Source organism: Cottoperca gobio, chromosome 24 (assembly GCF_900634415.1).
Source record: "Cottoperca gobio chromosome 24, fCotGob3.1, whole genome shotgun sequence".
Lineage (NCBI taxonomy): Eukaryota > Metazoa > Chordata > Actinopteri > Perciformes > Bovichtidae > Cottoperca > Cottoperca gobio.
The window spans coordinates 635,667-661,866 of record NC_041378.1 but is presented as its reverse complement, the minus strand read 5'-3'; the positions used below and the strand labels follow the sequence as shown (position 1 = coordinate 661,866).

General features: G+C 42.3%; 2 protein-coding genes across 2 annotated transcripts in view; both read left to right on the top strand.

Annotated features, from left to right (window-relative positions):
• Positions 1 to 890: 890 nt before the first annotated feature.
• On the top strand, positions 891 to 6,792 carry LOC115003869 (NACHT, LRR and PYD domains-containing protein 3-like). The gene is made up of 9 exons (XM_029425814.1): positions 891 to 900; positions 1,121 to 2,843; positions 2,980 to 3,153; positions 3,245 to 3,418; positions 3,547 to 3,720; positions 3,814 to 3,987; positions 4,116 to 4,289; positions 5,317 to 5,363; positions 5,863 to 6,792. Exons 1-9 carry the CDS (start codon positions 891 to 893, stop codon positions 6,414 to 6,416), a joined length of 3,204 nt encoding a protein of 1,067 aa, XP_029281674.1. The 3' UTR covers positions 6,417 to 6,792.
• A 3,299-nt stretch (positions 6,793 to 10,091) lies between these two features.
• Positions 10,092 to 26,200, top strand: part of myo6a (myosin VIa) — a 120,580-nt gene continuing 104,471 nt past the window's right edge. Inside the window, exons 1-2 of the mRNA XM_029462936.1 lie at positions 10,092 to 10,311; positions 25,500 to 25,634. Coding sequence (XP_029318796.1) covers positions 25,518 to 25,634 — 117 coding nt within the window. The 5' untranslated portion in view covers positions 10,092 to 10,311; positions 25,500 to 25,517. The remainder of the gene's footprint in view (positions 10,312 to 25,499; positions 25,635 to 26,200) is intronic.

Sequence of the window (26,200 nt, the reverse complement as noted above, 5' to 3'; positions counted from 1 at the left end):
CACCTCTGGAATAGTTTCTTCTGGTGGGACAATACAAGTAGGCAATTTGTACAGACTGTGTTGCGGAGGCAGCAGTGGTGAAGGATGCTGCAAAAGTGTCTTTTTGTGCTCGAATGGCCCAGGAAACTGCTGAAACAGCTAGTGGGTGTTGGGAGGCTCAGAAAAGGTCCTGTCAAACAGTAACTCGGGAGGGGGAGTCATGGATTAACCCAGGCTGTTTTCCATAGGGGAGGTTAACTGCTGACTCAGTCCCAGGATATTGTCAGACAGTTTGAGGACTTGTTGAATCAAACTGATACACACTCTGTACAGAAGGCACTGCTGAACGGTTTGGAGAAGAGTGTTTCATCTCTCTGGCAGAGATCACAGTGGTTATCAGGAAGGCCCACAGTGACAAGGAGCCAGGGGTTGTTTAGATTTGTCCTCACATAAGACTGGACATTTTGGGGCTGTTGTGATTGACATGCCTCTTCAATGTTGCACAGAGGTCACAGACAGTGCCTGTGGATTGGCAGTGTTATTTTCCATTTTTTAAAAGGTATGCTCCAAATATCAGAGTAGCACTTTGCACATCCTCACTGGGATTGTTCATGCAAAGGTGTTTTAAAGGAGCCTCTAGCAGAACCTCAGATTCAGGAGGACCATTTCAGATTCCATCCTAGTCATTAACTGTGACCCATCCATTGTGTTTTATGGACAAATGGCTTATAACTGTCCTCCACAGCGTACCTTGTGGATGGTAGGTGACTGCAGAAGTTTGCAGCACTGGGACAATTACTAAGAGCCATTCAATTCCCTGTATAGTTGAAGTGGTGGTGTTGGGCTCTGCCAAGATTGTGCCTCATCTCCAAGCAGCAGGGATAAGAGTCAGCACCAACAGGTTTAGGGCCATGGTACATGGTAACAGTGGACTGTTTACTCTGGGATGATAATGAATTGTTATCAAGGACAATATTTTGGCTAGCTACAAACAAATATGTGACAAACAGTGTCTTGATCCAAGGAGAATAATCTAGTATTTTGTCAGAAATGTGTACAATTAGGAGGAAATGTTTCCATGTGTCTTTCATGTTAATTGTTGTATCCTCTGAATTGTGTCATTTATTTTTTATTCCTGCAGATATTCTTGCTGAGTGCCAAGCTAAACTCAAATCAAAGCTGAAGGAAACAATTCTAGATTCCAATATAAATGAATGTTACACGGAGATCTACATCACAATGGAAGAGACTGAAAAACTCAACATAGAACATGAGATCAGACAGATTGAAACAGCAGGCAGGAAACCATACAGACCAGAGACAACAATCAGACAAGAAGACATCTTTAAAGCCTCACCTGGAAGAGATAAACCAATCAGAGCAGTGATGACAAAGGGAGTGGCTGGCATTGGGAAAACAGTCTTAACACAGAAGTTCACTCTGGACTGGGCTGAAGACAAGGCCAACCAGGACATACAATTCACATTTCCCTTCCCTTTCAGAGAGCTGAATTTGCTGAAGGAGAAAAGGTTCAGCTTGGTGGAGCTTGTCCATCACTTCTTTACTGAAACCAAAGACGCAGGAATCTGCAGGTTTGAACAGTTCCCGGTTGTGTTCATCTTTGACGGTCTGGATGAGTGTCGACTTCCTCTAGACTTCCACAACAACGAGATCCTGACTGATGTTACAGAGTCCACTTCAGTGGATGTGCTGCTGACAAACCTCATCAGGGGGAAACTGCTTCCCTCTGCTCACCTCTGGATAACCACACGACCTGCAGCAGCCAATCAGATCCCTCCTGATTGTGTGGGCATGGTGACAGAGGTCAGAGGGTTCACTGACCCACAGAAGGAGCAGTACTTCAGGAAGAGATTCAGAGATGAGGAGCAGGCCGACACAATCATCTCCCACATCAAGACATCACGAAGCCTCCACATCATGTGCCATATCCCAGTCTTCTGCTGGATCACTGCCAATGTTCTGGGGGAGGTGTTGAAAACCGCAGAGCTGCCCAAGACCCTGACTGAGATGTACATCCACTTCCTGGAGGTTCAGTCCAAAGTGAAGAACGTCAAGTATAAAGGAGGGGCTGAGACAAATCCATACTTGGAGACAATTGAGTCTCTGGGAAAACTGGCTTTTGAGCAGCTGCAGAAAGGTCACCTGAGCTTCTATGAATCCGACCTGACAGACTGTGGCATTGATATCAAAGCAGCCTCCGTGTACTCAGGAGTGTTCACACAGGTCTTTAAAGAGGTGAGAGGAATGCACAATATCCCAGTGTTCTTCTTCGTCCATCTGAGCGTTCAGGAGTTTCTGGCTGCTCTTCATGTCCATCTAACATTCTTCACCTCTGGTGTCAATCTGCTGTCAGAAGTAAATTTGTGGAATAAAATATTTGGAGGGACACCGCTCTACCAGAGTGCTGTGGACAAGGCCTTGCAGAGTCCAAACGGACATCTGGACTTGTTCCTTCGTTTTCTGCTGGGTCTTTCACTGCAGACCAATCAGACTCTTCTACGAGTTCTGCTGACAAAGACAGGAAGTGGCTCACAGACCAATCAGGAAACAGTCCAGTACATCAAGAAGAAGATCAGTAAGGATCTGTCTCCGGAAAGAAGCATCAACCTGTTCCACTGTCTGAATGAACTGAATGATTGTTCTCTTGAGGTAGACATCCAACAGTACCTGAGATCAGGAAGTCTCTCCACAGATAAACTGTCTCCTGCTCAGTGGTCAGCTCTGATCTTCATCTTACTGTCATCAGGAAAAGATTTGGATTTATTTGACCTGAAGAAATACTGTGCTTCAGAGGAGGCTCTTCTGAGGCTGCTGCCAGTGGTCAAAGCCTCCAACAAAGCTCTGTAGGTGGATTGGTCACTAGATCAGTAGCTAGCAGCTTTTGCAGTATTTAGTTTTTATATATACACAGGAATAATATACGTTTGTGTTTAATAAATGAGAAATTCAACATTTGTGTTTGTTTCACCAATCCTTCAGGCTGAGTGGCTGTAACCTCTCAGAGAGAAGCTGTGAAGCTCTGTCCTCAGTTCTCAGCTCCCAGTCCTCTAGTCTGAGAGAGCTGGACCTGAGTAACAACAACCTGCAGGATTTAGGAGTGAATTTGCTGTCTGCTGGACTAGAGAGTCCACACTGTACACTGGAAATTCTCAGGTTAGTGTAAAGCTGTTTTAAAGCATGGCCCACTGAGCTCTTTTGTTTCATATTTTAATTATTGAATTGGCGGACTAAAATTCCTTTTTAGGCTCAGCGGCTGTGACCTCTCAGAGAGAAGCTGTGAAGCTCTGTCCTCAGTTCTCAGCTCTCAGTCCTCTAGTCTGAGAGAGCTGGACTTGAGTAACAACAACCTGCTGGATTCAGGAGTGACGCTGCTGTCTGCTGGACTGGAGAGTCCACACTGTACACTAGAATCTATTGGGTCAATATTCAGCTATTTTTAAACTGTTGTTATTTTAAATGCTCATCCTGCGTCCAAACATCTGAAGGATTTTAATGCTGACATTATTTTCTAAAACACTTGATTTTATGGTGCTTTCCTTATTCCAGTCTGTCAGGCTGTTTGATCACAGAGGAAGGCTGTGCTTCTCTGACCTCAGCTCTGAGCTCCAACTCCTCCCATCTGAGAGAGCTGGACCTCAACTACAATCATCCAGGAGACTCAGGGGTGACGCTGCTGTCTGCTGGACTGGAGAGTCTACACTGTACACTGGAAACTCTCATGTTAGTGTAAAGCTGTTTTAAAAGCATGGCCCCCTGAGATCTTTTTTTTTCATATATTAATTATTAAATTGGCTGACTAAAATTACTTTTTAGGCTCAGTGGTTGTAACCTCTCAGAGAGAAGCTGTGAAGATCTATCCTCAGTTCTCAGCTCTCAGTCCTCTAGTCTGAGAGAGCTGGACCTGACTAACAACAACCTGCAGGATTCAGGAGTGAAGCTGATTTCTGCTGGACTGGAGAGTCCACACTGTACACTGGAAACTCTCAGGTCAGTATTCGGCTGTTTTTAAACAGTTGTTCTTTTAAATGCTCATCATGCTTCCAAACATCCGATGGATTTTCCTGCTGACATTATTTTTTAAAACACATGATTTTACGGTGCTTTCCTTATTCCAGTCTGTCAGGCTGTTTGATCACAAAGGAAGGCTGTGCTTCATTGGCCTCGGCTCTGAGCTCCAACCCCTCCCATCTGAGAGAGCTGGACCTCAGCTACAATCATCCAGGAGACTCAGGAGCGAAGCTGCTGTCTGCTGTACTGGAGGATCCGCACTGGAGACTGGACACTCTCAGGTATGGACAGACCACAGGAGCTCACAGACTGCAGGTGCCTCTAATTTCTCTTAATTCAATCTTTCCGCTCTGTCCTGTCATCATGAACAAAATGATGTCAAATTATCAAAGTGGCCAAACAAATGCTATCTAAACTGTGAGTAAGGGAACTCGGTTACAAGATTGGTGAACTCAAAAAAGCACAACTCCGAGACAGATGTAAAGTAACAACATAAAATACTTTACTGAAAAAACAAAGTACTAAACCATAGCGCTCACAAGGAAGATTAACAAACAAAGCATCAAAATAAATTATCAGTCACGAGGAGAACAAAGAATGAAACAAAGTACAAAACAAAAGATGACTCTATAAGAGGATATCAAAATCTAAATACAAAACAAAGACTCTAACAATGAGGCACATGGAACAAACTAAACTTGATTAAACCTGACCTGATCAATCGACGAGACTCATGACACATGAACATGTACGAACCGGACAAGACAAGGGGGGGGGGGTTTATTTAACAGCTAACAGCTAACAGCATTATTTTTTTGTTGATTTGAAAAAGTTCCCTTAATATTGACCTTGAAATACAATCCTTTTTTGAAAGTCAAGTCAGTTTCATTTCCCAAACCAAAGATGAAGAATGTTCCGTCTGTAGGTGTTTACCATGTGTCGTGTGAAACACCCTCTGTTTCAACACATAATGACTCAGATGAGATGAAGACTTGTGGTTGGACTGATCTGAGGACAGTAAACTGTTTAGTTGTTCATGTGTGAACGCTGGTCAAAGTGCTCATTTTAAGGGACAACATGCAGAGGACAACGTCTCACATTGTGTTTCATCATGTGGGAGGACATGAAGAGAACAGCAGATCAGTGCTTCTTCTTCTTCTTCTTCTTTTTCTTCTTCTTCTTCTTCACAGATGAGTTTCCTCCTGTGTCTCTGTCCCTCTGACAAACTGAGGATCACTGCTTCATGTTGAACAGCAGTTAGGACTCATGTTGGATAGAAAACCATTCTGACTGTGTTTCTTCCTCCAGGGTGGACCATGGTGGAGAGCAGAGGTTAACACCTGGACTGAAGAAGTGTAAGTGTGGATCACTCAGTTTCTCTGTAAATACAAAGATGATGGTTGTGGTATTTATTCATTCAAACTAAATAATAATAATAATAATAATAATACATTTTATTTAGAGGTGCCTTTCAGGACACCCAAGGTCGCCTTACAGTGCATTTAAAAGTTAAAACAGCTAAAACAAAGACGTAAAACAAATTAGTCAAACCGACATAGATAAAATAAGCAAGACAAGAGTGTGGAGTGACGGAGTAAAAGGACGATCTGTGATAACAAGTTGATTGTGTGTTAGAGTGAGTAGGCCAGTTTAAACAGGTGGGTTTTGAGGTGGGATTTGAAAGTCGTAATGGAGTCAGACTGTTTGATGTGTGGAGGCAGAGAATTCCAGAGCAACATGTGTCATCTTTAAACTTTATAGACAAGAACAACATGAGTACACAAACAAAGAATAAAGTCTTCACATGTGTCTGATGATAAATTGCTGCTGTGTTGTGTCTTCTTCTCCCATCAGACTCTTGTGAACTCACACTGGACACAAACACAGCACACAGAGAGCTCAAAGTGTCCAACAACAACAGGAAGGTGACACGTGTGGAGGAGCAGCCATATCCTGATCATCCAGAGGGATTTATCTTCTGTCATCAGCTGCTGTGTAGAACCGCTCTGACTGGTCGCTGTTACTGGGAGGTTGAGTGGAGAGGATTAGTTGAGGTAGCAGTGACTTACAGAGGAATCAGCAGGAGAGGAGACAGTGATGACCATGGGTTTGGACGTAATGATCAGTCCTGGAGTATTCTCTGCATTGATGGTGGTTACTTTGTCAAACACAATAAGATAGTAAAACACCTCCCTCCCCCCTCCTCCTCCCCCTCCCCCTCCCCTCCCTCTGGTAGAGTAGCAGTGTATGTGGATTGTCCTGCTGGGTCTCTGTCCTTCTTCAGAGTCTCCTCTGACACACTGATCCACCTCCACACCTTCAGCACCACCTTCACTGAACCTCTTCATCCTGGGTTTGGGTTTATGCTCGGGTTATCTGACTCCTCAGTGTCTCTGTGTCGTCTGTAGGAGGAAACACCTTCCAGTCCTGTGGTTTAGATGTTGGTGGTGGACGAGGCTTCACTTTGGTTTACATTGGTTCACTGATTGTGTCTTTACTGTCACAGATGTTATTTTATAAGAAATGGTGAAATGATTTCCTCAGGGCTTGTTGTGTACAAACTGTTGACTTTGATACTTTAATGACATTTTCTTTGGAGCAGCATGAAGCTGCTAATACTGTCTGTGGTGATTGTTAATGAGTTCAATAAAGTTTAAAGACAAAAAACAGAGTCGATGTCCATAAGAGTGCAACATGTTTTTACAAATATAAATCTAAATGTTAAATTGTTCGTTACAAACTTTTATCCTCTGAAAAATTTAAAGTGTAGCACAAAGTAGAGAATCATGCTGTCCTCATAAACACTGTGAGAAAGAAACTGTACTTATACAAACTACTGTTCATGTACACACTATAGACGATCACACTGTCCTCACAGACACACGGTCCTCATATATCCTCTACATAAAAATACGCACACACACTATCCTCGTAAACATTTTGTCCTCCTGAACACTGTCCTAAAGACAGTCATCTGATCCTCCTGCCGAGCCGCAGCAGACCCCTGATCCAGCCGGCGAGTCCCCTGTTCCAGTTCTCCCCCAGACCCCTGATCCTGCCGGGTCTGCCATGATCCTGGCTTTCTGTTTTTCCACTTTCTGCTTTATACCCATTTTGCATTTCAGCTTTGTTAAATAAAGCCTTTTGTTATCGCTCTCATCCTGTGTACTGCGTTTGGGTCCTCCCCTTAACCCCACCCTGATACAGACCTTTATGATCCAACTAATAAAGTTTTATGCTGTCTATTAATGTTTGACTTCAGCAGGTTGTTCATTCCAAAGTTCAGAGCTGCTCTGTGATCATATTTCAGTTGAAGGTGAATACAGAGAGTTGAGACTGTATGTGAATCAATAGAGCTGTGAAAACCTCCTGCTGGGAGTTACATGTTTGTTCTTTCTCTGGTTGGTTTCCTGGTTGAAGCTGCTGATTCATTTCACCTTCACTCATCAGCTTGATGCAGATTGTTTTCAGCATCAGAAGGTAACGTAAGCAACAGTTTTCCTCATGTTTGTGTCAGCGGGTGTTAAACTGATCTGATAACAGTAGATGGTGGTAGTAGTGATGTGTTGTGTTGCTGTTGACTGCATTGGTGGAACCAACAAAACTCCAGAGGAAAGAAGGAACATTTAGTTTTGATGAAGCTCAAATTCAGCTTGTTGGTGAGTCGGAACAACAGAAACACCTGTGCGATGTGATGCAAGAAATGTCAAGTTTATTTGAGATGACTTTAGCTGTTTGACTATTTCCTACTTCTATGGTTCATTTTGAGCCTCTGCTTGTGTTGTAGTTATGTGTCTAATATTTACTCTCCTTCATTAGCATACATTTATAGAGGACCCATTCGATCTGAAAATATGACAATATAACACCCAGGGTTAGGTGTTAGGGAAGGTCGTAGACACTTGAAACCAAGTCATGCTCCCCCATTTTGGGGTATTGCGAATCCAACGGTGCCAAGCTCCTTCCTGTGCGACGACGGGAAGTGATAGTAAACGACATCTGGAAGTAGATTTTCTGGAATAACTTCCTGTGGGAGGTGGCCAGGAGCCAGTAGGGGGGAATAGGGGGCAGCAGGATTCCACAGCCAGAACCAGTCAAGTGACTGGTGCACTAGGGGGTCACTTGGGGAGGTGGTTATGAGCGCGTTTCAGGCCATTTGGAATCTAATGGTGTATGTCTATTGTGAACATTTTTGGGTGCCCACTTGATCTGGGTTAGGGTTGGGGTTAGAGTAGGATATGGGGTGATAACAAGGACTAATTCGATTTTTTGTGAATAACCTTTGATAGGAAGGTCGTAGGGACATGAAACTTACACTTTATCATCCATCTTTAAATCCCATTTCATCACCCACATCAATAGTTAACTTTAGAAAAATTAGGAAAAATGCTAACAACGTGCTCTTAAACTGTCGTCCATGTGAAATATTCTGCATATGTGTGCACATCTTTAATATTCAACTTTTTATGACTTCAAAGATACCAAATACTTGATTTAGCTCCTTAGATATAATCATTTTCTTTTCAAAATTGATTTAGTCTCTTGGCACATGGAACTGCTGCTGTTCTGCCCTTACGTATCCCTATGCGTAGCTAGACAGTTAGCTAACATTCAAAAGTCCTCCAATAAAGATTCAAGGTTTGCTTTCTTGACTTTACTGTTCTTCTTTTAGTTTGTAAAACTGTAACAATACAGAAATAAAACACATAAGTATGCAGGCTTTACATAACATAAGTAGCACCTTACAAACGACACACATACTACTATTAAAAGAATTAGCTATCATTAGCATCACTATTAGCTAGAAATAGCACAGATCACCATTAGCTAAATTAGCACACATTAAACTAGCTTCAGACCAAAAGTTACAAACTTCAAACATTCTGCACATAACGCATCCAAATTGCACATGAATAACTCACAGAGAAATAGTCTCCAAGGCTCAAGCATCACAGACATGAACACAGTTTACATGGAGTCTCTGTTCCATGTGTTGATCTCCGTGCTTCGTTTACAAAGATCCTCGCAAAGCAGTGAACGCTCACTCTGACACGCCCCCAGTAAACCAACAAACCAAGGAGCGCTCACTCTGAGCCAAAAAACATGTCCCAACTCTATAAACATAGAAATAGGCAGCACAGCTGTTTTTTCCTGAAATATAATTAATAGAAAAGAATAACTCACTTTCAGCCAAACGGTTTGATTTATTTTGTGTGTTAAACAAATTGAGTTTTAAATGCATGACTAAGTTATCATGTTAAGACATTTGGACCATTTTTTACAATCGTAGTTAAGCCACAAATGTAAACCTTATGTTGACATTGTACGAAAATGTAATGGCAATCCATCCAACAGTTGTAGAGATATTTCATAGCGATGTCCTACTGTCATTGTGATGTCAACTATCATTCATGCAATAACGACAAAGCTCCACCTAAAATCCTGTGTTTTAGAAATTCATGGAGTTTCATGGAAATATGTCATCCAGCATGAAAAATTACTTTAAAAAAATTACTTATACATTAAATAAATCTTAGTCGACAACCAAAACAACCAATTAGTCGACTAATGCTGTGTTAGAATGGCTAATGATGAACATTGTTTTTATTCAGACACATTTAAAGGATTGCCTCCCTGTTCTCCAGTTAAAAAATTAATTTAGCAAATTCCGCCAACTAGACTCATGAAGGTCAAGAAAGTTCCCTTTAAAATGAAACCAAACGCGTCTTTAAATTGAGCCTATTTGGGAGCTCCATGTCCATTTTACTATGGTTAGAATATCATAGCAAAAAAGGTCCAACACCAAGATGACATTTCAGCCCCCCTCGAGGTGGCATGATATGTTTGTTATAATATATAATGAGAGCAGACAGCGCCCCCTGCAGGAGCCTATATATTATATATTATATATATATATATATATATATATATATATATATATATTATATATATATATATATAATATATATATATATATATATATATATATATTATATATATATATAATATATATATATATAATATATATATATAATAATGAGAGCAGACAGCGCCCCCTGCAGGAGAGCATTTATCCAGCTCGTGACGTCACGGGGCCGGGTTCCCAGGATTGCTGCGGGAGTCGGAGGCTGCAGGGCGGGGAGAGTGTGGCCCAGGCTGCCGGAGCGGACACCTATCATTTGGAGACACCCGGCACGGCTGTGTTTGGGACGTGCGCGTCCTTTTCCTTCTTTCTTCCTGGGATACATTAAACAACAACACAATTGCCTTTAAACAAGTCCCGGGAGTTCACGCACAAACGAGGTAGGCAACACCGACAGCCGTTTGCACGCACCGGTGTGTGGGGGGGAGAATTCATCGGTGATGTTAGCTAGCTGCGTCCCGGTGCTAGCAGCAGGGATGGCTGTCAACACACAGCTTTCCAGGGAGGAAAACCGTCAACACACAGCCGAGAGCTCCGACACAAATCCTCCTCTTGGCTGAGATTTAGTTAAACAGCAACACTAGACACCAGTATTAGTATTATTTTTGTATTATTCCTGCATTAAGCTGTTGGAAATGTTATGTTTCTAACAATACAAATCGTGCTTGAATTTGTCTAGCTCTGTTGAGATGAGTCGGCCCCAGACTTCCTTCAAGCACCTGTTAATTTAAAGTTTTTGAATGATTTAATTGAGGCATGTATAAAGGAATACATTTGCCAATATATATGTTGTAGAATTACTTGGAACTCTAAAATTCGGCATTTAAAGAATCCACCGTGCTTTCTTTTATTTCTGTAGGTTTCAACTTTTTCACCACAGTCATGGCGATGCCATTGCTACCAAAGGGTGTATTCTTGTGAAAGAACATATACACTAACAATGTTTGAAAGTTACATTTTTTGAAGAATGGTGATGCTATGTGGATTTTAAATAGGCCGAAGTTTAGAAAACTATGTCCTGAATCAGAAAAAGTGATGATTCATTGTTCATAGCGTATGTCCATGGCTGATAAGCTACGCGATTCCAAATTCTCACGTTTGTTGAATGAGGTTCGGCTCGACGTCCCGACAGCTAGAGCGAGCCGTATAACGAGCATTTAGCACAAGCCTCATTACATTAAAGCGAGTTCAAAAGGAAGGGACAGAGCTTGGCAGCTGCGAGCAGAGTTCACTGGTGCGTACATGACATGGGAGGCTGTGTTGTACAGCAGCACCAATATGTCACATCTCACAATATGAGCATGGCTGCGGCCTACACACACACACACACACACACACACACACACACACACACACTCTGCTCAGCCTGGGAAGCAGAATGAATGGACATGCTTTGCATAAGAAGAAAAGCTGAGGGTGCTGGGTTCGGCCATTGTGATATATTAATGCCTGAGCGATGATAAAACCTAATGTGCCATCCTCAGAAGTCTGGATGCAGGGAACGAGCTCCGCCAGTGCTGTGTGTTTTATCTGTGTTGCATGATTACATAAGAGCTTTCTGTGCTTATTGTGTTTGCCCTGAGCTTGTTTTTATGCTAAAGCTGCTTTGAAATCACTATTATGGTCATTTTATTCTCCTAAAGCCACTTAAAATGTGTCTGAATAAATATAAAAGCACATTATGTTGTACATAGTCACTACTATTTCTTAATAGACATATAGTTTGAGGCATCTTAAACGCATAAACATACATTTACTACTCCCATAATGCTTTGCAGGTTTACTCTGGAGGCCTCCAACAGCAAACTCTTGACTTCTGAAGTGACTTTGACTTTTGCTCCCTCCTCTTCACGTATTGACATTATAGCTTCAATATGTGACAAGTACTTATTGTATCCAGGCCGTCCTTGCCGAGTTCAGGGAGGTGCAGTAATTTACAGGGATCAAAGTCCTCTTCAGGAAATGATCCTGCATGATTATTGGATTACTTGCATGGGGCCACAGTGATATGAATATTACAACCTCGAAGACTTGAACTGGGTGTAAAAGTAATTCGTAAGAAGTCTGAGCATGCTTGATGTTTGGCTGCAGAGATGTGACCTCTGGAAGGTGCTTGGCATCATGGGTAATGGCTCATGTCCAAGTGTCTTATTCAGGATAAGCCGTTTATATGCATCCTCATCCATTTAAGGTATCCTTGTATACATGAGATAGCTGAGGATTCAGAAAGTTAGACAACTAAGTACATGGCCGTACGTCTTGAGTTTTCCTCACGTAGTAATACTGAGGAGGAAGCAGCTGCAGGTGTGAGAGGGAACAAGTAGTCAATGAATTCCTGGAACATCCTGCAAGTGCACTCTGGATGTTAGAGTACGGGAGTAGGGTTCATTCTTTGTGGACTTTTGAGTATATCAGGGGTTCTTACCTCCGCCAAGGAGGAAGCTTGGTGTAAAGGTGGAGCACAAAACCCAAGTGTGCCACCGCCACACCAAACCTTTCCAAACTTAGTTTTGGATCTATAACCTGTTGATCTGTTTAAATAATCATATCTGGGGCTGCACATGTTCAATGTTTATTTTTTGTTGAATAAAATGATGTTGGAAATAATTTAATTAGATTTTCCTGATTCAACAAGGATTTCGTGGAGGTGTAGTGAACTGAAACATGTTTGTTCATTCAAAGTTATTGCACGTTTTCCTCATCTCGTGCAGCCCTCATGTCCCAGAAGCAGCTTATGTGTATTTTACAGTTGCAAAATAAAGTTGTTATAGTTAAATGGCTTGACTCTGTCAGTGAAACACATTTGTGAGTCACCAAAGTTGACGTTGACTCGACATGTGAGTGGATTTACTTTGCCCCCTGTGAGCAAATTCACTAATTGCATCGATTCCACTGGAATTAACTGAATGTTCGACGTTGTGACTGCTGGTGTGACCAGGCCTGGAAGATGGTTTGCTGTTAGTCAGCAGCTGCCCTGAGAGTATTGATCGCACTGTTACTGTGTTCAACATGTGACTCACACGTCGGTAACTTCACTATCTAAAGGCTATTTCTCCAAAAACCAGCAGCAGACTTGTTTTGAGGACAAAATGTGAGATTCAGAGGTTGAACTAGGCTAATGCTAACTAATGCTAACTAATGCTAATGATGACGGAGCAGGAGGGTTCATACATATCTTGTTTCTGATGGAGGTATATTAATGGAGGTGGGTTGGTGGTGGTGGTGGTGGTGGTGGTGGGGGGGGGGGGGTTGTCTTTGGAATTAGGGGAATGTGAGCTGAATTAGTCATGCCCCACCGAGCACCACAGTCTCTCGTTGATGGTGATGAAGAGTGTCGACTTACGAGTGCCGCCTCGCTCCGGGGTGTTTTCTGAGGGCCCTGAAACATCCAGGAAGGCTGGACTGTGTTGTACACACACACACACACACACACACACACACACACACACACACACACCGGGGCTTGTAAACAGAAGTCACGTGGAGTGTTCCTTGTGTGAGCGTGAACACAGAACCCACTTCTGTAGCTTTAACGCCGCCTGATTCTTCTTCACTATCATTTTACGTTAATCACAAAGTCGAGGAATGTGCTCTTCAACCTTTTAACGCCACATTTTCCCTCCGTCTGCTTTTAACACTGACGTCTGAGGAACCGCACGTGTCAGCATCTGTCTCTTTTACCCATAAACCCTTGCAAAACCCGAGTCCGAATGGCATTTAAATTGATGTTATTTGCTCCTTTTTAATCCAGTCGATTGAGAAAACAATCGTTTGTCGCAGTAGTTGGTTAGAAATGTTTCTGTCTGCAGATAAAACTAATATCTTATTATTAAATGCAGGTAAACTGTGATGGACACTCGTCATTCTTTGTTTCCTCAGCTAAGCAACACAAACCCAACATCTTTGTTCTCACTTGCAGAAAACTCAAGAGACGAACCAACAAAGGGAGTTTAAACCTGTTTGAACACGAGTTATAAATAAACCTCGAATGCGAACGTTCGTCGAGAGAAGGAGACGCTGAGATTCCATTTACAGTCGTCTGCTAATCAAGCAAACGTATGATCCTTTTTTATTTATATTTTATATTTGCACCTTCTTCTACTGCTGCACAACATTCATGTCATTTCTGCAGATATGTCAGCTGTGCATATCGTTGTGATTATGACACTTTATGTGAATTCTGCCACTTCTTACTTTTCTTTGCAAGAAGTGTTTTTGCTGCTCTGGTCTTTTTTCAGTCTGAACTTGGTGTGCTAACTGCAGGTTAGCATTATTAGCTTCCCCCCCCCCCAATATATTCCTCTCTTCTGACTTGGAAACTTCCCCTAACTTAGTCTGTTTACATGTTAATGTAACCCCCATCCATTCGTACGTGGCGTAAAAACAAAGCAACACGATGATCTGAGCAGTATTTAGTATTTCAAACTAAATATTCAGACATTTATCTCGATCTGAATTCCGCAGAAACCTCCAGAGAGTATTTGAAGCTTCAGCATTACAAGCAGCTGGTGGTAAGAAGTACAAAGGTTAAAGTAATTCTGACTAAGTTACCAAAAGGGCCGAACACTAACAACATGTATTTGGATGCTATTTTTAGGTTCATGTTTGGAGACGTGATGTTTAGTTCAGTCGTCTCGTCTGCTTTAATCTCTAGTCTTCGTCTTCGTCTTCGTCTTCTTAACGGCAGACACTTTCCGCTTCAGTGTGGCTGAACTGTGTCTCGCGTCATGTCATGCAAATGAACCCAACGCAATCGTTCTGGAGGCGACTGGCTGCAACCATCGTCCGCTGATCCCGTCGGCATCACGTGCCTTTGAAACTCCTGATACTTTACTGATGAATTCTGGGTAAAGTGTTGGGAGGAGGCCTGGTTTGTTGAATGTGCTCTTAGATTAAAAGAAGAAGACGGTCCCTCCTTTGCCTCCGGGTTTAACTTTGGAGAGATTAGAGTCTACTCAAACATGAAGTTGTATTTGTTAAAATAACGTTTCCTTGTTCTCTCGTCACGTTACTCATTAGTTTCTGTGGCTTTACTCCAGCAGGACTTTGACCCCAGTTAATCCGGCTCTTCTGCTGAATATTCAAATGACACAGGAATACTGTACAGCTCTGAACCTTTGCACTGAGAACGGCTGCTTTCTTCTAGTTTTGCTCATTTATTTAAAGAGACTGCGGACGCCTCTAAATCTAAATGTCGAACACGCACTCTTTAGCTGCACCTGTGGATTGTTTCATTTTGAACTGAGCTGCAGCGATTTACACAAATATAATCGATTTAATAGTTTTGCATGCAAAAATGTCAGAAGTTGTTTCCAGCCTCAAATATGGAGATAACTTAACATCTGTTTACGTTTTAAGGCTGTTTTCTTTGTTTGCTGATTCGTTGGCTCTTCAGGTGCTCGACACACAAGCTGGTGGTTCTTAAATTGGCCTCTTAATGAGGATTGAGTAGATTCTGGATTCTGTGAACATTTCTAATATTAGAGCCGTGGCATCACGGCAGTCTTTCCCCCTGAGATATCTTCCCTTTTTGTTTCCTGCTCGTTATATTTAGCAGTTATTCGAGCACACAGCCAGCTGGACCTCCACTCTTGGTTGCTACGAGATTTGTTTTACGTGGCCGCACGTCTTTCACTGAACACGTTTCAGGAGAAACCAGCTTCCAGGTTGATTTGCTTTGCCACATGCAAACAAGGAGGATGTGTGTTTTTCCCATGATGCCTTGGGCTTGATAAGTAGATGCAGCTTTAGTCCTTTTGATCCTCAAAGATGGACACTTCCTCTCTTTCTGCATAATGTCTGTCAGGCCTGTTGGATAATCTGCTGAGAGGACAGATTACAAAGATCATGAGAAAACAAGGTTTTCACTATCAGTGTACGCAGACAAGGAAACAAACCTTCAGCTTTCAAAACTCAGGGTCACTCACTCACTGGGTTTCAGGATGAGAAAGGAAACTCCACACAAAGACTTTCACGATGAGACGATGTTATCAGAAACTGTTTTAACCCGTAGACAGTATATAAGAAGTGGACGTAGCCATCGTGACTCCACCAGTTGGTCTGTGGACCATTTTGAAGCCTTAAGTTTGGCATTTGACCGTCGCCATCTTGGTTTTTTTTAGAGCCAGAAGTGACCATATTTGGACGAGAGGGTGCAGCTGGCAGGGAGTGAGGCCCGGCTGGGCCCGGTACCGGAGTTAGCAGCTAGTGCTAGCTAGCTAGGTTAGAAAGGTGTATCCGTAATTCCCGTTAACTGTGATGCAAACATTGTCAGCCGACTCCTCCGTGTCTTTTAATCCAACTGAACAACGCTGTGGTAGTGACCTGTCAATCACCAGGTAGCCAGGACGATGAGGTATAAATAGTATTTGGGATTTTTGTCATTTTATTTTGCTAGTTTTATGGTCGCTCATCCCTAATTCCAGCGTTTTCTCCATCATATATTATTGTGAACTAAACACCTTGGTCAAACAAAACAAGTAATTTGGAGAATCTTTGGAACGTTAATTGATTAATTACCTGAAGGATCTTTTTTAACGGAACCAGTTTCCATCCAGTCGTTGTTGACTTCATCCTGCAGTTCTTGAGATTACTCACACTGGTGCCAGTTACACCTGAGGAAACACCCAGTAAAGTAATCTACTGGTGACCACTGAGGGCTTCATCAGCCGTAATCTGGGTTTCACCGTTTCTCAGATTTAAACTGTGACCTTTGACCTCCACAGCACCCGCTTTAACACTTCAGACTACCAAAGTGAGAATCGTAATCCGCTGCACACGACAAGGATTCAAGATTCTTTGTGTAATGTACAACTTTGTTTAGCTGCTTATGACAGTTTATTGGTGTTAGACTTCGTCTTTAGGGGGATGACTCGTGTCAATCTTTAAACCGTATAACTGGGAGTTTGTAAAACATCAGCACTTCAGAAAATTCCTCCGCTTTTGCTGAAATCATCAAAAGGGAAGCTGAGAAACCAGAGACGTGTGTGATCTTTGACATTAGAGAGTGAAAAACAAATAACATTTTTGGCAAAGATCTCCTCAGATTTGGTTATTAAAGACTTGTTGGTGCAAAAACACACAAACATCTCAAGCATGTGTTGGGAGGGTCAGACTCACCTGCTGATCCTCTGATCCTTTCACACACCCTGTTGTGGCGAAGCCTGGCTGAGGGTGTGGCGGCGGCTGCAGGAGAGTCCTGACGTAACACTTAAAAGAAACCACAAACCTCCGGACTGAAAGTGTTTGTTTGATCACAAACCAGAGTTCTGTTTGTTTTTGGTCAAAATAAGACAAAGATTTCTGTTGCTTTGTGTCCGTCGGACAAGATGTCATAAAGAAATGGAAAGTTTTACTCTGGATTTGATTGTCGTAATAAACTGGAACAAACATTTAGTTCGCTGGCAGATGAGTTCTTTTGTCCAAAGAAGGTGAGCAGACCTGCTGACCTGCTGACCTGGTGTGTGTGTGTGTGTGTGTGTGTGTGTGTGTGTGTGTGTGTGTGTGTGTGTGTGTGTGCTGCAGTTCTGTGTGTGTTCATAGACAGCAGTCCTGATCTTACGTGTTACAGTTTACACTACACATTTGGGTTTGGCTGCTCTCTCCACCCACTTTTCCTGAAATGTCACGATGTGTGTGTGTGTGTGTGTGTGTGTGTGTGTGTGTGTGTGGGACGAGGCTTGTTAACAGAAAACAATCATTATCAGCTTGTTTGAAGATTACTAGCTGTACAAAGTTCATCTGTCCCAGCAGAGGGAGGAAGGAGACGTCTGTTGTATTACATCATAGGTCTTCAGCAGGGGGGTTGCTCGGACATCACCCCCCCTCGTTTGAATACCGCTGCAGGAGGGGGTCCCTGCTCCACCAGTTTGCTTCCTTCAGATCTGAGACGAGTTCATCACACAGATGTTTTATCTTTGTCTATTTTATATTTCATTTAGTTTTTATAAAGTTAAAGGTTAAACTGCTTCACGTTTGTCCATTTCAAGCTTGATATGATTGTTTTTGTTTGTTCACACTAATGCCTCATAAAGTTTAAGAGTAACAACTAGACAAGATAAAATAAAAATCAACATGATGTTATGTTTTGCGCTGTAACTGTCATTTTCCTTTATTATATAATAATGATAAACTTTAATTATACAGCAAACAAAGTTACCAAGTGCTTTATTTTGCTTTCTTGTATATAAGAAAATAAAACTAAATAAAACGGCATTAATAAAAAGATGATATTTAAAAGACGTCACTGATTATTTCCTTAATGAAATAATTGAATGTCCTGTTTTGTCGGACTCTGCAGTTCTTATTGTGAGACAAAGAAAAGCAGCAAGGAAATCTTTAACGTTTGTATTTGAAAGATTGTTTTTCTGTCAATCAACTAATTGACCTTTTCAGCGCCACATAAATCTGCACTTTATATTTCCGTAGCTCCAGTGGTGTCTGATCAATAGACCCGTCTGATTCCAGGCGTTAGACTTGTCTCTGTGGAGAGATGCTGTTGTATTGTCAATCTGCCCTCGGGTTCGTGTCCCTGAACACATCACGGGCTCTCTGTTCGCCACGTGACCCGACTGAACGGTCATGACAGTGAGCTCTCAGTGAGCGACGGCACAGATCCAACAATCAGCTGTTTGTCTGTCAGCAGAGAGTGGGCACGCACGCACGCACGCGCAGCAGCAACTTCCTCTGCTGCTGTGAAATGTGTCGTCCTCTCCAACACACAAAGTGACAGCTGTTGCAGCTCGAGCATCTGAACTGAACACAGTCGGTTGTCATCGCTGCGCTTTATGTTCTCATCTCATCCTCTGCTTTTGAAGGATTTTCTGTTAAAGGAACAGCCCCCCCCCTCGCTGCTGTGAGGCTGTGTTTGTTTGGGGACTATTTGACCAGCCGGTTCACAACATGACGTGATGTCCAGTTATTTCCAGATTGTGATGTCCTCTCTGAAGTCTAGAAGTTACTTGAGTATTTTCTGTATTATACTTCTACGCCGCTACATCTCCAGGGAAATGTTGTTGTTTGTACTCACAACTACAGTGACTTCAGTATAATGTATATTCTTCCAGTGTTTTTGTATGATGCAGTGATCTCTCCTCTAAACTTCTCACATGGTTTCATTAAATAACTCTCCCATCAATCATCTCACGTCAGGTTCATCTGGTGACCCTTTAGAGGGCCCCGACCCTGAGGTTGGGCACCACTGATGCTTCATTAACTTTTGATTTTGAACATTGGAAAAGCTGTCGCAGGTGAATCCCGTGCAGTTTGTTGTGACGATAAATATGCTAAAGATCAGATCTGTCTTCAGGCTGTTTTTAATTTGGTTTTAAATAAAGTTTTTCGAGCTGGTGTGAAAGCTGTCAATCAAACTTTAGAGCGAGAGCACCTGAAAGGGAGGAAACGGACCAACTGCAGGATCTCAGGTCGCTGTGAGTCTCAGCGTGATTTCAAAACCAACAAATCCATCTGAATGTAAAGTCTTTATGAAGTGAGCGACCTAAATATCACATAACACCCAGGGGTGTGTGTGTGTGTGTGTGTGTGTGTGAGATCCTGCAGTAATACTTTCTGTAATGTCGCTGTACAAGACGACTTGTTTCCTGCTTTGCACGGCTCAACAATAAGGTTTGATGTGCAACAATGAGGGATGAACAACTAACCTGAATATTATTGAATATGAATAATGATTAAAATATTATCGTGAATCATCACAAATACAATATCAGTACTATACACACACACACACACACACACACACACACACACACACACACACACCTCTCGTCCTCGTCTGTATTACAGCGCTGCTGTTCAGCTTTGTGCCTTCATGTGTCAGTGTGAGGTGAATTTAACCTGAAGCTATAAATACCACAAAGCATCCCATAATATCCCCCCTGTTCAAACAGACTCTCATCAAACATCGTTCATAAGCTGGAACATTTCCTCGAGTGACGACGTCACGCTCACGTTCATCACTCTGCCGACTGCAGACTTTCACAATAAAAGTTTATTTTACTTCTCATATGAATTAATGTTGAAACAGTTCTGTGACGGAATTAATTCATTTAGATTAGGTAATAAACCGATATAATATAAATATTGTGATAGTATATCATAATATGGCATGGATGTCACGTCCTGGTCTGCATTATAGTAAATTGATGTAATTTTCTGAATTTACCAGACGCTTCTGTTAATCTCCACTTTCATTAAAATGAACCTTTTATCTGTGTGTAAATATTCTACGTATCGTATCGCCACATTATCGCCACATTATCGCCACAGTATCGTCACAGTATCGCCACAGTATCGTCACAGTATCGCCACAGTATCGTATCGCCACAGTATCGTATCGCCACAGTATCGTCACAGTATCGTCACAGTATCGCCACAGTATCGTATCGCCACAGTATCGTATCACCACAGTATCGTATCGCCACAGTATCGTATCGTATCGCCACAGTGTCGTCACAGTATCGTCACAGTATCGCCACAGTATCGTATCGCCACAGTATCGCCACAGTATTGTCACAGTATCGTATCGTCACAGTATCGCCACAGTATCGCCACAGTATCGTATCGCCACAGTATCGCCACAGTATCGTATCGCCACAGTATCGTATCGCCACAGTATCGCCACAGTATCGCCACAGTATCGTATCGCCACAGTATCGTCACAGTATCGCCACAGTATCGCCACAGTATCGTATCGCCACAGTATCGTATCGCCACAGTATCGTATCGCCACAGTATCGCCACAGTATCGTATCATCACAGTATCGTCACAGTATCGCCACAGTATCGTATCGCCACAGTATCGCCACAGTATCGCCACAGTATCGTATCGCCACAGTATCGCCACAGTATCGCCACAGTATCGTCACAGTATCGCCACAGTATCGTCACAGTATCGCCACAGTATCGTCACAGTATCGTCACAGTATCGCCACAGTATCGTCACAGTATCGTCACAGTATCGCCACAGTATCGCCACAGTATCGTATCGCCACAGTATCGTCACAGTATCGTCACAGTATCGTATCGCCACAGTATCGTATCGCCACAGTATCGTATCGCCACAGTATCGTCACAGTATCGCCACAGTATCGTCACAGTATCGCCACAGTATCGTATCGCCACAGTATCGCCACAGTATCGTATCGTCACAGTATCGCCACAGTATCGTATCGCCACAGTATCGCCACAGTATCGCCACAGTATCGTATCGCCACAGTATCGCCACAGTATCGCCACAGTATCGCCACAGTATCGCCACAGTATCGCCACAGTATCGTCACAGTATCGCCACAGTATCGCCACAGTATCGATATATTTGATAAATATTATCTGGATATTTGATTTTCTCTATCGCCCAGCACTTATTTAAATTTATTAAGTCTAATTTAGAGCGGCATGTATTTTTATTATCTATTATTTTCTGGATTCATAGATTAATAATTTGGTCTATAAAATAACAAAGAATAGTGAAAGATATATTCAGTTTATTGTAATATTTAAAGGAAAAATGTTGTTGGTTTTGTTGCGTAATATATTAGCTTAACAATTCAGTTTTCAAAATATTTGCCGTTTTTATTTTTCTGTCGATCGATTATTCAATTTATGTTTTGCTGCTCTGATCCAAGTTCTCCAAGACATTTTGTTTTCAGGTGACAGTTTAATGCCACAAGCTTTCAATAAAATAACTCTTATTATTATCAGAGCAAATCATTTTCTGGATTTATTTAGATTTTTTAAGATCATTTTTCTGTTTAGTTTTTCCTTTTATTGGTATTTCAGGAAATATACGGATGTTAGGATCCGTGAGTATTATACATCTCAGAATCAGTGGAAATGTTGAGTATTTATACACAATACAGGACAATTTATTAATATCTTTTGTCAACGGAGGCTTTAGAGAACTGCACACACAGAATACCCGTCACCTCTTGACCTGCGTGTGGACGTACGTTCACATTCATGATATTTTAAGCGAGTCAAAGGTGTGAGAGGCGCCCAGGTCTGATGACGTTACCGTGAATAAGTCGCTCCCTCGTCTCATGTTGCTGTTTTTAAATGCATGCGACAGTTTCACTCGAGGAAAAACGAGTTTATTTGCATTTTATCGTGTTCACTCAACGTTTCTCCAATTAAAACCAAGTTAGCGTAAAGCTTCCGCCGGACCAGTCGCAGCGCACTGGGAACCATCGGCAGATATTCACTTCTCCGCATCTTTAATTTCTCACATGACTGAAGATGTTAATGGTAATAATGTTCCAGAAGATGCTGACAGCCTGATGTGCGATTGCTGTAATATTTAGGACAGTGGCTGCAAATACAGTGAAGTGTTTCAGTCCAAGAAAGACGTTAATGTGATGACCTTCGCTCACTGAATTTGCTAAAATTGGTTCATTGAGTGTGCAAGAATGGATTCTTATTAAATTGGTGTCGATGGATTGGATTTGGATGCATTCAATTTAAGATATATTGTTTTGAAGAATCCTGCTGTCATGGCACCATTCTACTCATGTACCTCCTGGTCAGGAAGTGAGGAGGATTAGATGTTGACCTCCGATCCTTAGTTATGCATTTGTGAGGACAGAATTTTACATCCTGGTCAAAGAGTCCGGGACTGTCGGATGATGTTTGCAGATCGTCCCTGTAACCTGAAAGTCTGGCCTCCATAACCTCAGCTGTCTTTATACTTTAACGTTGTAATTATTCGGGACTCGTACAGAGGATTTATTGATCCCAGAGCACTTTGTGTTGCAGGTGAAGCAGTTTTCAATTTGCTGCCCGGCACCGAGCGCTCCCTGAAGGGCCTCCTTTTTTTATATCACAATTAAATGCAGTGTGGTGCTTTTGTTCACTGGGGATGTTTTACAGCCTCGACAATGAGTTACAGAAACCTTTGGTCTACATTTAGCCGCGCTACCTTCAGGCCTCAGACGTCCCTGAATCCGGCTGAAGCTGCACAATGTTCAGGCCTTTTTCTGGGTCTTGTGCAGGAAGGAAAGATGGTTTACTTACAATTCTATCTTACTTTTAAAGTAGTCGTCAGGTGTGGATGTTGAAGAAATTAAGAATTAAAAAGAGTTGTATTTGAATGAATCTTTTTGTAATGTGTTGCTTCTGCCTTTTTGGATGTATAGTAACAAAAACATCGACATTGTGTGTTGAAATCGCTGTAATGAGGACATTTGTAGGTGCTTGGATCAAGTCCTATCTCAAGATTGACTTTTGCAGCAATTGGTTTATCTTAAATTGAATCCATATTTTTTATTTCTCTTGTCAACAAATCCCATGAAACAAAACGTTCTGACTTCCTGTCTGTGGCTCTCAGATCAAAGCCCATTGGTTCCTGCTGAAGATGTAAATCTTTAAAAACACAAACGTATAGTTTCATCACTCATTTCCTAAATCAGCTGCGCACTTATCAAACAAACGGGAGGAAATAGTGCTTTAGTTGGGGACTATTTTCAGAGGCGGATGAATCCACATTTGGTGCTGTAGTGAGTATTTGTGGTGGCAGGACGGTGTGTGTGTGTGTGTGTGTGTGTGTGTGTGTGTGTGTGTTTGTGTGTGTGATTGAGTCAAGATAAAGTACAGGGTGTGTCCATGATGAGGGAACATGTCAGTGCAGCAGTGAGGCTCAGTGATGAGTTTGTAGGAAGACAACGTATCGGCCGTTAAACACACACAATACTTGTTGGTAGATTCGTTGTTGTGTTTGAACCTGTGACCTTTCGGCTACAGCGCTCCGACCTTTACACAACATCACACACAGTTTGTTTCTTCAGTCACGCATTTAAACTCTGTCACTTAGAGAGTGATCAACACCCGAGCTACTTAAGGAAACCTGTTATCCTCCAGTAACAGGACTCTGTTATAAAAGAGACGATTGTTTTCAGACGGTTATAGTTTAACGTCAGTAATTGGCTTTAATGGCTTCTCAGTGCGGCTCTCAGACTGGTAATGATTTGACGATCCCATAGGAAACTCAGTGCTGTTATTATGTTTGGCAGGAAGCCACCATGTGAGCGCTGCTGGATGGAAACTGTAAAATCTTATTGGCCCCCGATGAAGCTCCACGACCTCGGCTCACTCGTATTTAACTTATTTCTTTGGCTTTGGATTGATGCTTAAAGCAGCCTCTCTAACCAAACATCAGCAATACTTTGAGACACTAATGTAACACTGTTAGACTCATACATTGAGTTCGCTGGGATTTATGATCATTATACGAGTACTCGGCATCATCTGGAGCTTAACTTCCCCGTCAGCGTTTATCCTGAAAGATGATCTCTGAGCTGCAGCACAGTGTGCATCCATAGACTGCATACCTGAAGTGGAGGTAGTCACCCCTACGTCACCTCTACGTCACACGCTGGTTTGGACTGTTTTGAGGCCTCGAGTTTGGCCTTTTGGTCGTCGCCATCTTGGTTCTTGGCGGTCTGCATTTTGGCTTTTTGTAGGGCCGTCCTGGACTAAAGAAGTTCTTGGTTGACTAACACTCGTTTCTCCTCGAGAGTGATGCAAGAGCACCAGTTCAAACTTGTTGAAACTAGTTTCTTGAAAAAGAAAATGACTAAACAACCAAAGAAATCTTAGTTTCTGAGACTAAACAACCAATTAATCCTCTATACCACTCAGACGGGGCAGAGCTTGTTTCTGGAACCAGAAGTGACACGAGAGGGTCGAGCCAAGTGCAACCGAAAGACATTTAAAACTAAATCCGTCCAACAGAAATGTGTTTTAATGAATGAAATGGTTACAAAGCAGCAGGATTGACCTGAAGTGTTTTGTTGTACATCGGCCTCGGCTGTGAGTGTCGGAGGTCGTCCCGAGGGAACATCATCCCGACCACAGTAACGCGATCAGCTGCTCGTTGGACTCAATAACAGTGTAATTGGTTTGTTGGCTGCCACGAAGCCCCGGAGAGCTCAGTCAGTTCATGAGTCGATGGCGTTTGACCACCGCTCCTGTTTCTGATTGATTTCCAACCTGAAGCGACCACATCACAACTCCTGCGACTGTTACACATTGAAGTTTATCCGACGTTAAAAGAGAGATTCATTAGTAGTTTTGTAAAGAGTTTAAGATCCGATGGCGTTTCTTTTGGTTTATTGACAACATTTATAAATCTTTCTAAAAGTTCTACAAATCAGACTTAAATCTCAAGATAAAAGAAGACATAGTTAGAAATGCAAATATGAATGAATTAAGAAGAGAAGCACTGCATTTTATTTTGAAATACTACTTCTGCATCCTGTTGTTTGTTATTGTTGGATCGCCTGGAGACCAAAAGATGACCGTTTAAAACAATTATGTTTTACTTTGTTTCTTTGGGACAAAGATTCAAGATATTAAACTTTCTGTCCTGCAGTTTTGCAACACATTTGACTTTTGTATCTTATCTTTGCTTGCAGAACATTTATTTCACATTTTTATCTTGTTTTATATTTGATTTACTTTGTATTCCTTGTTTTACTGTAAAGCACTTTGTTTAATGTGTAGTTCACTGCTAAACTTGGCAGACTGTCTGACTGTTCTGCATGTCATGTTTTTCCAGAGCCCTCCGAGCGGTGCGATGGAGGATGGGAAGCCGGTGTGGGCGCCCCACTCAACGGACGGGTTCCAGTTGGGAACTATAGTGGACATCGGCGCCGACAGCCTCTCCATCGAACCTCTCAAACAGAAGGGAAAGGTGAGCGAGCTCCGCACCTACAGCTGCGCCAATATGTTCATGTTCCTAACTTTTCACGTTATGCGTTGGCCTTCTTTCCTAACCGCTGGCATTTTACCTGCCAGTTTGGTATGTTGGCAAAATAATACCCACGAACCTTAGCGGCTGTCACTGTGGAGAAGACTCGTGTGATGTCGCATCAAATCACTGCAGTTTCAAAACAAAAGAAATAACTGGAGGTGTGCAGTTAGAAAGTGAGACTTCTGTAGCTGGTGGTCCAAACAAAACACTAGAAGGTCGCCCGAGCTGCTCCAGGGAGACTGTCCCTGTACTGAGTTCACTGTAAGTCGCTCTGGATAAGAGCGTCTGCTAGATGACCTGTAATGTAATGTAATGTAATGTAATATAGCTCGCTGCTCGTCTCTGCTGCAATCAAGTTGCATTGTGGGAAATGTAGGCACCAGATTTTGACAAGGAAGTAGAAGTAGTAAAAAAATCTCTGCTTCTGCTGCGTGGAATTAAATTTTGCATATAGTTGCATCCAGTCTACTTTAAGCAAATCCAGACCTGTGCATGCACTGCACCCC

Excerpts from the sequence above, each read along its gene's own strand:
- LOC115003869 (XM_029425814.1), top strand. Across the intron at positions 4,290-5,316 it reads TGGAGACTGGACACTCTCAG|GGTGGACCATGGTGGAGAGC; the intron begins GTATGGACAGAC and ends TTCTTCCTCCAG. Across the intron at positions 5,364-5,862 it reads AACACCTGGACTGAAGAAGT|ACTCTTGTGAACTCACACTG; the intron begins GTAAGTGTGGAT and ends TTCTCCCATCAG.